This window comes from Lepisma saccharinum, chromosome 8, assembly GCF_977018435.1.
Source record: "Lepisma saccharinum chromosome 8, izLepSacc3.1, whole genome shotgun sequence".
Taxonomy (NCBI): domain Eukaryota; kingdom Metazoa; phylum Arthropoda; class Insecta; order Zygentoma; family Lepismatidae; genus Lepisma; species Lepisma saccharinum.
The window spans coordinates 54,859,456-54,876,470 of record NC_139236.1 but is presented as its reverse complement, the minus strand read 5'-3'; the positions used below and the strand labels follow the sequence as shown (position 1 = coordinate 54,876,470).

General features: G+C 37.1%; 1 protein-coding gene across 1 annotated transcript in view; it reads left to right on the top strand.

The window, feature by feature from the left end:
* The window catches only part of LOC145991789 (dynein axonemal heavy chain 7-like), a 208,974-nt gene that overhangs the window by 190,608 nt on the left and 1,351 nt on the right, over positions 1-17,015 (top strand). Inside the window, exons 48-54 of the mRNA XM_083127839.1 lie at positions 403-619; positions 1,946-2,081; positions 2,459-2,638; positions 3,263-3,480; positions 5,710-5,902; positions 8,657-8,816; positions 9,278-9,407. Coding sequence (XP_082983965.1) covers positions 403-619; positions 1,946-2,081; positions 2,459-2,638; positions 3,263-3,480; positions 5,710-5,902; positions 8,657-8,816; positions 9,278-9,407 — 1,234 coding nt within the window. The remainder of the gene's footprint in view (positions 1-402; positions 620-1,945; positions 2,082-2,458; positions 2,639-3,262; positions 3,481-5,709; positions 5,903-8,656; positions 8,817-9,277; positions 9,408-17,015) is intronic.

Sequence of the window (17,015 nt, the reverse complement as noted above, 5' to 3'; positions counted from 1 at the left end):
AAAGGTCAAGAATTTTGTATTTGCTATTTTGGTAAACAACCTGTAACAAGACCTAGAGATAAAATGTGGTCAATATATGCACATATGACCAATAAAACCAACATAATAATTTTCAAAAAAGCTAGACAATGGCACTGTGGTTGAATCGTCGCGTTGTAATCAAGGAGTCCCAGGTTTGAAACCCAGTGGAGGCGCATAGTGGTTCAGATCCCACTTTAAACTGTAGGTCTAGTCCCGATTAGCCTTACTGTGCATACAGTGGACTTACAACACCAAATCAAGTAACCATGTAGGATCCCTTTCCAAAATGATATGCTAAACACACACAACACTTTTGTTTGGAAAAAATAATGTATGATTGAATATGGACAAAGAATTAATTTTCTCCTTTACCTTACCTAGGTAGTGGCTCCAAAACAAGAAAAACTGTTCATTGTGGACCAAGAATATCAGGCAACAATGCAGGTGCTACTTGCCAAGGAAGCCGAAGTAAAGGAATTGGAAGATAAATTAGCAGAGCTGGAAGAACTCTTCAGTGCAAAAGAAGCAGAAAAAATTGAGCTGGAGTTGCAAGTGAATAGATGCTCTGATAAAATAATTAGAGCCGAAATGTTAATTGGTGAGCTGTACAAGTAGCTGCAGAATATGACTTTCTGCTAGTCCGTGTGTTCATGCCTGTGTCCGTGTGTGTATGTGTGAGTGCGAGTGAGAGAGGGGGGGGGGATGATGGCTGATAACAATACTGATGTATTGGTATCAGAAAATATCAGTTGTATTTTAATCACCAATACCAGCTGTGGCCTCCCCAGTGGCCTCCCCAGTAGCATCGTCACCTTGTAATCAAGGGGTTCCGGGTTTGATACCTGGTGGAGTCACATTGTGGTTCGGATCCCACTTTAAACTGTAGGTCCAGTCCCGATTAGCCTTACTGTGCATAAAGTGGACTTAAAATACCAAATCAACCAACCAACCAATACCAGCCTTGAAATTATGCGAAATGAGTAATTTTCTTTATTTTTACAACAACATTTTGTGTAGATTTTGTGCTTAAATGAGTGTCTCATTTGCAATTATGAATATTTTATAGCAAAACTTGGGTAGATTTCTAAAATATAGTTAAATTGGAACATTTGTACATTAAAATTTAAAATGAACTAATCTGCTTTCAATTGTTCGAATTTTCAAGTATTTGTATTGGTGGGAATCAGTGAGAGTAATGCCAGTCGCATTGGTTGGTTGAAAGTGATATTGGAAATTATAAATCTTTTAAATGAGTTATCTTCTTAATTAATGTATGAAACCACTGCATTAGCTTTTGCCTTTGAAAGCAAAACTATGTAATTAGACATTACTTTACAAAATCAGGGTACATGAATCACATCCACTATTTCTTAAAAAATAACAAAATGGCATAATTTTACACTAAATTCTAGGCTATATTTATAAAAATTATTAGCAATTTGACTGCCAAACCAGTAATTTCAATACTGATAAAGAGAACCAATTCATTTATCTCATTCCTAGTAATATACTTCACAGAGAAAATAATTAACTCTGATAAGCTTACTATTCATTTTCCCACGTAATTTTTTTTTCGCGATCGATTTCGTCACTTGTCTGGTGGCTTCGTCTGGCATGTGCTGTGCTGATCATTACTGTCAGTACACACCTGACGAAGCTACCAGACGAGTGGTGTGGCGAAATCGGTCGCGAGAAAAATTTATGTGGAAAAATGAATAGTAAGCTTATCTCTACGTAACCACCAAACAGATATCTTTAGATGCAAAGAGAAAATAATTACAAGGGCTTATATATTTTTTCTATGCATATGCACTTTTTATGTTAAAGATTATCAGGATCAACTTATTGTTGACACATTATGTCTTGATTGAAGTTTTCCCCACTTAGGGTCCATGAATCATTATATGATTTTCTTTTCTTTTAGGCGGACTTGGAGGGGAGAGAATGAGATGGACCAAAGCAGCAGAAGATCTACAGGGTGTTTATGATAATTTAGCAGGAGCTATTCTTGTTTCCAGTGGATTCATTGCATATCTGTCACCATTTACACATGGACTAAGGTGTGTAAGAATAAGAATTTTTAGAAGCACAATGAGTCCACAGTACTTTAGATTTTTATTTTGTATGCAGTAATGCACAGTAACTGTTTTTATTTCTCTGATGGGCTTACCTTCAACTACCAATCACTTAATAAAATAGATATTCCTGATAGCATAGTGGCTTGCCATATCACCATGCAATCAAAGCATCCCTGGTGGAGGCACATTGCATAATGTTGTGGATCCCACTTTAATAACTAAAACAAAATATCAATGTAATATATAGTGAATCCAAATTTCTACATTCTTAGCATTATAACTATTTCGAGTCTTCTTAGAATGTATATGGTGTTCAGGTATTCCATACTCCATATTTTTCAAAATGTATTAACTTTCAGACTTGAAACTGTTGAAGATTGGCACAGATACTGTCTTGACAATGACATACCTTGCTCTGAAGAATTTACTTTTCGGAAAACACTAGGATCAGATTTGAAAATCCAGCAGTGGAATATTCAAGGTTTGCCTCGTGATGATTTCTCAGCTGATAATGCCATCATAGTGGATAACTGCAAGAGGTTAGTATGATATTCATACGGAGTGAACTGTAATGGTCTCCAGGATTTTAGTGTACCATCATAATGGAAAGAAGTATGGAACGTACTCAATGGTACTGGAAAATTTCAAATATTTTGTAAGTTTTTAACCTTTAGGAATGCTCAATGTGTTAAACCTTTGGGACACAGTAAACATACACAGTGTGTAATATCCTGTAATCCAATTCAGCCAAACTCTCTGGAGCCTGGAAGGTGCATTCAGTTCATTAAATAATGTATGCAAGTTTTTTGCAGAGAGTTTTGCCTCCGTAAAAGAAACTGCATATTTAGGTATTTACTTTATAAAACTAGGGTAACAACAGAATGACCAGATTTCACACTAAATTGATGGCTGTTTATAGAAATATTGCATCCGATGCATCAATATGCTTATATTGGCCAATACCAATAGAATACAGAGTAATCTATTAATCTGTCTTATCTGCATATTTGTTACATTTCTCAAAGTTGAAATATTTCTTAAATATCAGATGTGTATAAAATATTACCGATAGTGATAAAATGCAGATATAAAATTTATCAGTATTGACAACATTTTGTAGATACTCTGTATACTGTATTCACCTTCTTAACAATTCATTTCAGGTGGCCCCTGATGATTGATCCACAAATTCAGGCTAACAAGTGGATCAAAAACATGGAATGGAACAACGGTTTGTTTGTTATTAAATTTACAGATAAACTATACATGCGGGTGCTTGAGAGAGCTCTTCAGATGGGAAAACCAGTTCTTTTTGAAAATGCTTTAGAAGAGCTAGAACCCTCGCTGGAGCCTCTACTTCTGAAGCAGTATTTCAAACAAGGTAGAATATACTGTAAAGTGGAATTTTGAAATTTAATAAATCAACTATTTGTGTACAGAGCTGAGCAATATCAGCCAAACTATAAGAATGGTTTGGGATCAGAAAATGTTGGGTAGATTTTAGTGACCGATATCAGCTGATACTTTCCCATAGTTTTGGTATCATGCAGGTTCTCCAAAATATTACACAGAGCATAATGCTGTAATATTTAGTATTCCTATTATCTCATGTGTGAAATTATGAGTATTTAAAAATAAAAGTGGCATGTTGATTTGGAATAGTTTCAATGGAATACTTATAAGTATTCTGAACTTGGAATTATTATTTGTTGTAATCTATATTTATAGATTCAATAACTTGGTGTACTTATTAATATAATAACCCATGGCGGTGCAACAGACCATGAGGGCCAGTGCCTACCTACTGACTGCCAGCCTCACTCCCACCTGCTGAGGCGGAAGATCATCCAACCAGTTACAGGGTGACGTGTGGCCAGCACTATGAACCCCAAGTCGTTGTAGGTTTTCATGACCAGATTACGCTACTCATTCATAGCTCCTCAATTTCCTCACGATGGTTGGTGGCCACCACTGGTCCCATTCACATGCCGAAATCTCAGGAGAAAGGTTGTTAGCTTCCCTCAGGAGACCCGAACCTGTGCGTGTCTCGTAGCTGGTGCCCAAAGCATGATACCTTAGACCGCACGGCCATGGTGTGGAACTTATTAGTATGTTATATGTATTCTAATTTTAGCTACATGAATTGTTAATTCCTAATTTTTTGTTCTGTTTTTAGGTTGATTTAATATATTTATATATAATTGAAATCAAAATTGTTTATATGCAAGATATTCTTCTACTACTTTTGATGCAAGCTACTTGCTGCGTTAACTAACATAGCAGCACAATTTGACTATTATGGTTGAAATAAGATTTTTGAGGCTTAAATGTTATCACAATTCGTGATAGAATCATTCATCCATCTCATTCACCATCTTAATGATCAGAAACCACATCAGCTTCACATTTCATCTGATCTTTTACACATTGCAGAGATGTTTGATAGGGTCATTAACGGTGATGAAATGCTCTTTTTTTTTTTTTTTTTGCTCAAAATATCCTGAATGCATGCAGTGGAAAGCACAGAATTCATTTTGATCAAAAAAAGGATGCATGCATTGCTGTTGAATGCAGTTCAATACCATGCTTGTCGATCACAAGGGAATACTTCACACTGTGAATTCATTGCACAAGGACAAATGGTGAATCAAAAGTGCTGTTTGGAAGTACTGACAAGGTTATTGGAATCTACTCAGAGGAAAAGTCCCGAGTTTTTTAGTTCCTGTCTAAGAAATTAATTACCTAAGTGGACCATTCATTTAGCCCCTTCCAGACGAGCCTGAAAATAGAGTTTTTCCTAGGAGACAGTTTTTGCTGTTTTTTAAAATAATCATGGAAAATATGTTGCTAAGTGTGTTATTATTTAACAATTGTTTCTGATCTACATGTCCCCTTTTCATAAATATACAATATGTTACATTTTATAGAAATTTACTTACATTTATGATTTTTTTCTGCAACAATTTTTTAGTAGTTAAAAAATAAACATTTCAATAAAAGTTACTGAAAACATATATTCAATAAATAATATAGAAATAATGAAAAATAACCACAAAAATTCTTTCGTGGAATTGAAATCATCACTAAATGTGAAATCCGAAGCTGAATCCTCGAAAAACATTCCGCAATGTGCATATAAATTAGTCGATTCTATTCTCAAGAGTATAAACTGTAAAGCCACCTAATTTGAGAAGAGTACAAGTAAAATTCAGCATAAAGGAAACATGACACTTATCAGTTGAAATTTGAAAGAAGTGATTAAAACACACATGCACAAGGTACTTGGTACAATTATTGCCCGTCATTCATTCACAATAGAATTTTACAGTGAATGACAGGCTATGCTCGTTGCGCATCTTATTGGACAAAAATTGTATCACTCGTCTGGAAAGGGTTAATTCACCTGATTTTTTCAAAACTGTTTCTGATGGTGGCACCATCATTGCATAAAGTGCATAATTTCATGAGTAGAGTATTTTCAAGCAGCTGCTAATGCACAGGTAAGCCAATTTTGCTTTCAGGACCATCCTGGAAATTAAATTGTCAAATCTTATATTCATAATGCTTTTCTGCCTTCAAACATGAACATGATTCACATGCTTTATTTCAGCTGGATATTATATGATAAACTTGGGAGACAGACAAGTTGACTACAACTTGAACTTTCGACTTTACATTACCACGAAATTGAGAAACCCACATTATTTACCTGAAGTGTCAACGAAAGTAACTTTGATAAATTTTGCCCTGACTCCTGAAGGTCTTCAAGATCAGTTGATGGGAATAGTTTCTGCTAAAGTAAGGTGAGAACAGTGTGCTGTTTTATTTCTATACATTATATTGAGAAACTACAGGGTGGGTGGAAAATACTTATAATAGTGTAAATAGTGCTGCATTTGCATGAAACAAAACATGTGATCCTTGAAGTGGTAGAATTTAATTGCTAATTTGTGTTTTCCCCTCACGATGACAAGAGCAGCCCATAATAACCCTAGGTCTGACACTGCATGAACGTGCCCAGCCAGCATCTCAATAAGAAGTGTAGCAGTCGGTGGTACAGGTGCAGAGATGATGGCAAGGTGTTCATGGACCTCATGCTTCAGTGGATGCCAAGACCATCAGAAACTGCCATTCCAAGCTGATGACTGCAAGATCTGTGGTAGATACTTGCAGATGCAGTCGTTTCTCAACATCCAGATTGAAGGAAAATGTGCAAGTGGTCCAGAATACCAGTATTTTCGTTTAAAGTTTCACAGTCATCAGCTTGGAATGGCAGTTTCTGATAGTCTTGGTATCAACTGAACCACAAAGTCTATGAACACCCTGCCGCCATCTCTGCACCTGTACCACGGACGGCCACACGTCGTAACAGGATACCAGCTGGGCACACTCACACAGTGTCAGACGTAGGGCTATTATGGGCTGATCTTGTCATTGTGAAGAGAAAACACAAATTAGCAATTAAATTCTACCACTTCAAGGATCGCAATGCATTTTGTTTCTTGCAAATGCGGCACTATTTACAAAAGTTATAAGCATTTTTTTAGTGGAGAGTTACTTTCCACCAACCCTGTGTATTTGTTATACTTGTTTGAAACCTTATTATTTGGTCTTCCTGATGGAATTTTACTAGATAGTACAGATGAAACAGATTAATTCGTACTCTATTGGTATCAGAGCTCCTGCCTAGCTGAATAGTTAGTGTTCTCACCTTTGGTTTGATGCCCCAGGTTCGATTTCCTGCAAGATCTCCAAAATGTTTGTGCTGAACCAACATCATGAGGAGAATTGGGAAACTGCATGAAAAAACAAAAGTAGGGTTTTGGGTCTAAAAGCTAGAAAATAGCAACAAAGGGAATCAAAATGCTGACTACTACAAGTTGCCCAGTGAAAAGTTGCCTGGCAGGCCTTGACCAATAAAGGGCTGTTGTGTTATGTAAGTTTGGATTAGTTCAACACCAATCAGGCATAATCAGCCAATTCAGGCATGTAGGCTTATCAGTAAAATTGTCAATAATTTTTCCGATTTTAGCTATGAATAGCGTAATTTAGTGTAAATTTAAGTGAAAAATGCAGGCTTGACAAGGACTCAAACCTGGTTCTCCCTGATTTTTCGCTTCCGTTCTTTTACCTGTGTGGAGTTTTCTTTGCCACCAGTATACATTTCTACATAGTATGGGTATGTGCTACTGTCATCATCATCCTTTGCTGTTTCCTGTCTCTGGCTGGGTCGGCATAGAAGTGAAGCCTCTCAATTTTTTCCTTGTCTTCCACCACTCCTCTCTTTCCATGGTGTTCCAATCTAGTCCTCTTCTCCTAACACTCTCCACTATCTGCTCTTTCCACCGACATCTTGGTCTCCCCCTTGACCTTATTCCCACTCTTTGTGCATTGTAAGCTCTTGCTGGTAGTCTTTCTGCATCCATCCTCTTCATGTGTCTTCTCATCCTGTCCTGAAGCTTCATCACACCCACTGTCGGTCAGATCTCCTCGTTCCTTATTCTATCCCTTCTAGTCTTCCCCAATATACTCCTTAAAAATTTCATCTCCACTGCCTGCATCTTTTTTTGTCTTGTGCTACTGTGTGTGTGCTAAATTATAAACTACAGTCAATAAGTCCGTTTACTGGCTACATAGTGTCGCTGTGGTGGATAGGTTGCACCACGGGATGGTGCCGTGCGAGTTCTTCTCTCGTACCAGCAAGAGGCAGTTGTGTGCATACAGTGTAAGGAGAACTACAGCCTCTTTTGTGAAGGGTAGTTGAATGCGTGGTGGAACTCAATAATGTGTCAGTTTAAGCAATGGGCAAATGTCAAGCTCTGTCAAAAATTAGCCAAGTCCGTTAGAGAAACATTTCAGATGATGAAGCAAATGTGCAGGGGCGATACCAGGAGCCGCAGTGCTGTGTTTAAGTGGCACCAATGCACTGCACAGGGAAGAGACAGTTTGGAGGATGATAAGAGTACTGGTTTTCCAAGAACGAGCCAAACTGAACGCAGATCTAAGAAGTTCTAACGTTGGTGCGTGTCAACTACACCGAAATGGTAGACGGTCTCACAGCAGCTCTAGAGAGAAGTTCTAGAACATTCATTCGGCCGACGAGATAATCACTGCCACAAGAGAACCGTACAAGATCTTCTTGCCAATAACTTTCAGCAGTGTTTCCAACAGCTATACCAACATTGGCAGATGTGCATAATGACCAACAGCAACTATTCTGAGGGACAAGGTGTATCTGTGCAAGTGTACCCCATTTTACATGGTTGCCTACACTCAAGGTGCCAGTTCACAAACTTATTTTCTGTGGTAGTATTGTAATTTAGTGCAATATTCCATTCATTATTTTTAATAATGATTATAAACGCACAATTCATGTACTATAGCTTTGGGATGTCGGAATAAGTGAATGAAGTAATTGATGTTCTATATGGAACATTTGTAATTTTATACCAGATTATTAGAATATTGGTCAACAGTAAACTTTGTATTGATAATATTAATTTTGATCCAACCATACTAGATTTATTGATGAGTAAAATAGGTTGTTTTTCTTGTAGTCCTGAGCTGGAGAAAGAGAAAGAGGAAGTAGTTATTGAGATTGCACAATACCAGCAAGAATTGGCAGATTATGAAGATAAAATTCTTCACACTTTGTCATCTGCCAGAGGAAATATTTTGGAGAAAGAAAGTGCAATCAAGATTTTAAATGAGGCGAAGGTGAGTATAATATTTCATATACTGTGCATCTGTATGTATGCCCCCCCCCTCCCTCTTCCCCACAAAAACACATACTTGCAGGGTGATAAAAAGAATGATGCAAAAATGAAGGTAATGTATTCATACTCGGCCAAATGTAAAAGAACTGTAATTCCGTGAAAAGACACCTTAAATATCCAAGTTTTAACCATACATTGCAAGTGTGTAATCTGAGTGCTGTTGATGACATAGCAGATGTCAAGTCAGTAGTCCAGTTCTGCCCATATGCAGCCCAGCATATCTTGGATATCAAGTTCACTGCCTTGGTGATGCATTGTTTCAGCTCGTCCAAATGCTGTGGCATGGGGAAGGAGAGGGTTGATGTGAAAGAAAGAAAGAAAAAATACAAGGTGTTATACCTGGCAATCATGGTGGCCAGAGCAACATTTTGCAGATAATTGTTTCCATCATATCCAATCCAGCATTCACGTATTGGCAAACATACAAGTGGAAATGTGGTGGAGTACCATCCTGTTGAAAAACTTAAGATTCTCATGAAGTGGAGGCAAAAGCCATCCTGTTATCATGTCCAGGTACGAGTTGCCAGTCACAGTAGCCTCAACAAAAAAGTAGGAACCGATCACTTTGTGTCTGTTTATTACACAAAATGCATTTACTTTTATTGAGTTTCTACCCTACTGAAAAGTCTGTCTACTGTTTTCAGTAGATCAATAGGGGGTTTGAAACATCTACTGTTGTCAATTGATGAACTGTGTTTATTGCTAATGTTTTCTACTGTTTTTAGTAGCCCAACTGTGTCTAGTGTTTTCAGTAGCTGAACTGCACTGTTAATATTTTCATTAACATAATTGTACAACTAACATTTTTTTTCTGCTCAGTATGTTTCTATATGAAAACAGTACTATTATCAGTAATGAAACATTTCTTATCTATGCAACAGAAAAATCGTATAAAATAACCCAAATATATGTATGGTAAAGCATGTGGATTTTGCAACTTAGAAATACTTTCACACAACAACAACAACAACAACAACAACAACAACAACAACAACAACAACAACAACAAAAAGAAGCAAACATAGCTTCATTGTGGTAACGTACCTGTAGAAAATTGATAAACATACTTTTTTAGACTTAAATTGACATATTGTTCTTATATTCACACGAAAACAGCAAAAAAATATTTTAATCAAAGACCAAAACAAGCAAACACTGCTGAAAAAAAGATTGCTCATATCTGCAATTGCATTACACAGACAATAATACTCATGGAAATTCCATGCTGAAAGAAAAATCAAGTGATATGATCATGTATTCAAACTACTAGCTGCTATTTTATTAGTTTTTCTTGTATGTACACATTGCTTGCATTATAGAATTATTTTCCTGTAGTTTACGGTTATTACAAGCTTAAGAAAACAGTTTTTCTTTGTGACGTTTTCTTAAAAAAGAGTTGGTAGTAACAGTAGAATGACAGCACTATGTTCCTACGCGTCAGCAAAAATTTGATGCGGCTGGTGTTATGTTACATCCGGTGTAGCAGGGTACGAGCGATTTTATTGTTGAGTCAGCAGAACGTGTCTGATCACCTTGAAGACATTGGAAGCGGTGGGGGGAGGGGGGTCAATGGATTTGTCACGTTGTTTCTTGATGTATGCTAACCTAACACGTGCGTATGTTTGTGTGTGTGTGTGTGTCTTTGGATGAAATGCGCGCGCAACCATTGCGTATGATGCAAACACATGAAGAAATGATTTAAAGATGGCGCCGAAGGTGTTGTACCCCCGAAAGCTTAGCGGCTAAGGTTATTGCTCTGTAAAACAAGAGGCGTCGAGGGTTCGATTCCTGGTAGAGTCAATATTGATCGATTGATAGATTGAGTTAGTTTTTTTAAGTCCACTTTATGCACGGCAAGACTAATCAGGATTGGACCTACAGTTGAAAAGTGGTGATTCGGACCACTATGTGCCTCCACCGAGTATCGAACCTGGGACCCCTTGATTACAAGTCGACGATGTCAATATTGAATGGTCTCGATTAGCCTGTGTGTGAATAATTCAACAAAATGGTTGAGTTCGAAAATCGAGTTGGGTTAGTGGTTAATGTTGTCACCTGGCACTGAAGAGGTCGCGGGTTCGATTCTCTAGGTAGTTAAATTAGGCCAATTGTTTAGTCCCGCCATTATAGGTCCCCGATTAGTCCATCTGTGCATAAATAGTGTTCGAATAAAATCAATATGGCGGCTTTGGGTTAGTGGTTAATGTTGTCGCCTGGTAATGAAGAGGTCGCGGGTTCGATTCTCTAGGTAGTTAAATGAGGCCAATTGTTTTGTCCCGCCATTATAGGTCCCGATTAGTCCATCTGTGCATAAATAGTATTTGAATAAAATCAATATGGCGGCCGCGTTTTGTGTTTAGCGGCGGCGACCGGGGCGCGGCGGGGGGTGGCGCGGCGCGGGCGCGGGGGGGTGTTTTTTATTCCGCGAGATGTTTTAACCAAGTGGTTGAGGGTTCGTTTCCCAATGTTGGTGAAAATTGGATATTCAATTGTATTTGTTTAAAAGTTCCGATTAGCTTTTTTGTGCACAAAGAGAAAATGAACTAATTGGAAATAGGATGTTTATGCTGTAATGAAAAGGTCCCCGGGTTCGATTCACAATGTCAAATTGGCTGATAATGATGTTGTTTTTAAAATAAAATAAAAAAGAAGTGTGTTGAGTCCCTATTAGTATTTATGCAGGAACAGATATTAAAAATCAAAACAAAATGGCTGTGACTGGTGTTTAGTATTCGAAAGGTTCCAGGTTCGAGTTTCTAGTTATATATATTTTTTTTTTTTTAGTTTACAGAATTAGTCCCCATTTATTGCGTTTTGGCGAACACGTCCTCCCCCTTTGTGGCATTTGGACATGTTGGAGATATACATAGAAATTGTTGTCAAAGTGGCTAATAATGATTTTCTGTTTAAATAAAAAAGAAGTGTGTTATCAGTCCCGATTAGCACGAACAGATATTCAAAAAGCAAAACAAAATAGCTGATATTGTTGTTTAGTATTCAAAAGGTTTTGGGTTCCAATGCTGGCAAATTTGCAGAATAACATTGATTTGTTTAAAAAGTGAGTTACTATTCCCGATTATTTTTGATACACAAATAGAAAATGGGGTGATTTTGGAGTTTTGCAACCAAGGGGCTAATGTTGGCGTTTTTTTAACGCAGTCCCGATTAACCGTAATGCATAAAGCTGTTTCAACGAATATCGAACCTGGAACCTTTTGATTACAATGCAAAGACTTTACCACTAATGTATGCTATGTTTTAAAACCAAAAATAAATAATAGTATCGAATTTTTTAAAAAATGCGTTACCAGTCTCGATTAGCCATTATGCACAAACAGATGTGTTTTGAAACCAAAGGGGGGTCGAGGGGTCGATTACAACTGGGTATGTGTGTTGAGGAAACTAAAGGTCAACAGGCATGGAAAGTTTTTATTCGCCATCTCAAAATAAGTTTTTGGGCTTGGTACAGGTAGCTTTTTGTAGAAAGCCCCACAACGACATCAACGTGGCTACCATCTGTGGGGGCCTCTTTTTTTTTAAGTTGGAGAGGGGCACAAAGCCGTTTGTACCATACAACGTTGCACCGAAGAACCAACTTGTCAACTAGTCACTCACTCCATCATTAAAGTGCACAACATAATATCAGATTTGCACTGATAATAAGCAAAAAAATTATAGCGGATGCATAATTATATTTCAATGACAGCAAATGGTTTCAAATGAATGGTTTTCACTTTTATTTTTTACTAAGTAACAGATTTGGTAATGAAAAGCTTTAACATTTGCATATAATATGAGATTTGTTTTGGTATCCAGTTTGTATGTTGACCAAATCACAGATATACTATTACTAAGGATAGCATTAACTTAATCTAATAAAAATATATTCCACTGCATTACAAAATTAACTCATTCTGTTTTCTGTTGTTTGAATCCATATGGTAAAGTCTCGAAATTTGATGCACATCTTTTTCTTTTGGTATATACCACCTGAAAAACCCTTATTTCCGGCTTACTAACAACGGAATGTGTTTTTGTGCGTACGATTTTGTTCGAGTTGAGTAAAGTTAAAGAGGAGGTGTTGTTGAGAATAGCATTGGTGAGTGATTCGAAATTGATTGTGCTGCTGTTTTTATGGTTTAGACATATGCCTTTCACCTTGCAAACAGTAGTAACATTAGTATTGTCTGGATTTACTACCTCAAATGCATAACTTTTCGGCCCACTGGATGAAAATGCTCTGATATAAGCATTTTTCCCATAGAGTTCTAGTTCATTTGTTAACTCCCCTAGGTAGTCTCCAACAGGCAGATCAACATCACCTGGCCTTTGAATATAAATAACACTATCGGTATCATAGTACAATACATTTTCGCCTAATGTATCCAAATATTCATAAAGCTCTAATCGTGCATGTGTTGTAGTGTATGCTGCAATAACTACATTTACAGTCGATAATGGAAGTGCAGATTCTTCGAGATATTGCCAGTGAACTATCAACATATCTTCATTTATAGGTATAACTTGATGTACTTCAACATTGGGATTTTCTAGTTTATCGAAAAAATCCTTAGGATTGTTGATAATACTAACTTGACCAGGGTTTTCTCTCTGTCCAAATTTACCCCAAAATGAATTCAGCATCAGTTTTGCTAAGCTTCGTAATCCAGGATTAGCACATATTCTGTTTTCATCCAACAACACACCCTCCTTTTCAAAATAGTCAGCTATGTATTTTTTTTTTGATTCTTCATCAATACACCACAATGGCCAGCCGCTTGCTTCAACTTTTGCTTTGAGAAATGTATTGATGTACTCTGCAAAAACACCACCTGATTTTTTTGCAGGATCATATTGTTCAACATTATATTCCCATACCTCATGTAATTCTAAAATTTTGTATTTCTTTTGAACTGCCTTCTGAACTTCATCCACAACCCAGGTTCCAGTTATAGCTCTTTCCCTAGCAGTATGGTTACATTCCGCCTGGTTTATTTCATCGGCACAAGTTCTACATACAGGGAAAGTTAATTTTGAATTGGTTCGATATGGTAACACAGGATGGTACAGATCTCTCGGTGGAAGTATTGTTGCTTTGACAAGTCCTTCAAAAGAATAAATATCGGGGCATTCTTCCCCCACATAAATTTTCACCGGATGGCCAACTGGAAACTTTTTAACTTTACAACAATAAGGGTACAGGCTACATACATCCTTATATTGAATTGTTTCATTTTCTTTCACAGTGTAATGTAGTTTGGTAGCATTAGTTCTACCACCATAAAACGCCTCCCGGGGAATTATGGGGGCTTTAATTGATAACGGATGTTTTTCAACATAATGTTTCATGGTTTTGTTATTTCTCAACTGCTGGTGAAATTCGCACCCCCACATCTCATGGACAATGTAGTTAAGTGCTTTTAATCTAGTAATTTTATTTTCTGTTCTTTCATACCGAAAAGACAAAGTATCATATGGGTCATCATGAAGAGGTTCTGTACGTGAAGTAGGGAAACATTTGACACAACCATGTGTTCTGCATCCTTGATATTCAAATACATGCTCTTGCCCCTTTTGATCTTTAAAATATCCATCTACTTTCAAATTTCCTCCAACTTTTACTTCTGGTCCTCTGGCTGCATGTTGGATTTCGATTTTATGTTTTTTTTCCTCCCATACCAACCATTGAATAGCCTCTATAGACTGAATATCACACCATCTGTATCCGTTTTTAGGAATAATTCCTATATGTTCTGCTTTCAAAAATCTTTTACGGAATACTTTATTACAAGCTGAAGCGATGGTGATGGCTTCCAATAATGGGTTCACTGTTGTTTCTTTTTCAAAAGTGGTCATGAATTTCAAACAGGCAGCACGTAGTACATTAACATCTTCTACACAGTATTTTCTCAACTCCTTCTGCATATCGAAAACTACCCCTGTTTTCTGTTGTTCACTATGCCATTCCAAAAAACTGGTTCTCTGATTCTCCATCATAGAATCAACAGCGTAAAATTCAGTACCAGGGATACATCCGACATATTCTTTATTTTTCAAAGTATTAAAAAAAATGAGGAAAATACCCTTTGGACATTGGGAGATCAAATGCTTTCGGTAATTTGTTGAGCGCCATTGGAATAAAGTTGAGAGAATCTATGAAATGGATATTGTGCATCTTCAAAGATAATATTTTGGCTCCATTCATGATCACAGACGGTGTCCATTTCATTTTTTCGATCATAGTTTGCAGTACAAAGTGCGAATCATACCCTCTACTATTGTGTGCAATACACACAATATTGTTAGTTTTGGTGTGGTGAGCTGAAACAAATTGCAGAAAATTGTAAACAGGTTCTGTACTATCAAAAATGTGCTGTCTTTTTCCGCATACACTGCACCATTGAGACATATCTTTGTTCTCAATGCAATTATAGCATACATTTTGGCACACCAAAAGATTTGGAATATGCAGAAAATTGTTTTCAGTGCCTTCTAGTTTTGTGTCCTGCCTCGATTCAATATCGTAGAAAACAAGCATTGCTTTTTTTGATATAATAGAAGATATTTGTTTGCTATACATTTTTTGGATGTGACATAGATGTTCAGATGGTACCATATTTTTACAGCTGACACAGAATTTCTCTCCACATATATGAGGATTTCTGTTTGTACGGATAGCATACGCTTTCAGGCATTTTTCACAACATTTTACTGTCTGACAAAGAGAGTTTTTTCTATTGTAACATGTTTTATGATTATTGTAACATTTTTGACCATAGAAAAATCTGTTACAATCAGTACACTTTATTTTGGTTTCTGAAACAGTACATTTGGGCTTTTCTTGGCATTGTGAACAAACAGCTGTACAGGATCCTAGATGTCTAGAAACATGATCATATTTTTTATGGCATAAAAAATGAATAATGAAAATAATAATAAATGAATAATTTCTACGCCATTCCTACGCGTCAGCAAAAATTCGATGCGACTGATGTTATGATACATCCTGTCGTAGCGGGGTACAAGCGGTTTTAATGTTGAGTCAGCAGAACATTCTACCCCCCTCTACCTCTACTGCTATTAACAGCAATCAATCCAGACCCTCTGTCTCTATTTCTAGTGAGACCAACCAACATGTTGAAATGTTTCCTAACAAGTATAACAACCAGGATACAGGGATATTTGGGTGTATTGGAACAACCGATGAAAAATGTGGAGATATTTTCCATTTAGAATCTGTTTTAGAGACTAAAGAATTGGAGCAATGTACAAATGATATTTCGCCAGCGTTATACCAAATGGTTCTTCGGGATTGTATTCAGGAAGCGGAAGTGTGCAGACAGGTAGGCGGTGGCGATGATGCAGTGTTACATCATGTTGAAGTTATAGAAGAGACAAGAAGGCGTTACCAAAGATTCAATATGGAAGGACGAATGGTGCGTGCTCGGTTGCGGGGGGCACCACACAATGAGAATCCGGTGATATGGGTTCAGGAGGGATTGCAAGAACTGATCCAATATCTTCTACGTGATGTGGCCGAGCATGACCAAGTTGGTATTACTATCAGGAATGAAGATCACCCTGATCTCCCTTTTTGGTTATCTTTTCGGGAAGCACAGGCGATAAATATGGAGATATTGTGGGCAGCATTGGAAAAAGTATTGCAGAGCAATGCAACATTTCTTTCTGACAACAATTTCTATGTATATCTCCATCATGTCCAAATGCCACGAGGGGGAGGACGTGTTCGCCAAAATGCAATGAATGGGGAACAATTCTGTAAACTAAAAAAAGGAATTATAACTATTAAAAATTCCGATAGCAGGTGTTTGGCTTATGCGTTGGTTGTGGCAAGAGGTATTAATGTTTACAAAAATGAACCTAAAAAACGTTATCAGTATGTTAGACAACATAAATGTGTTATGGAAGAAGAAGTGGATAAACTGTGCAGAGAAGCTGGGGAAAATTTGAGTGGTGGTGGAGGAACTACCGAAATTCAAAAATTTCAGGACTATTTATCTGATTTCAAAATTACCGTATATAATGGATTTTCCGGGAGTGATGTGATATATGAAGGTCCTTTATTACCTAGGCGCGAAACTTTAAATTTGGTGTACATAAACAACCATTTTAATGTTAT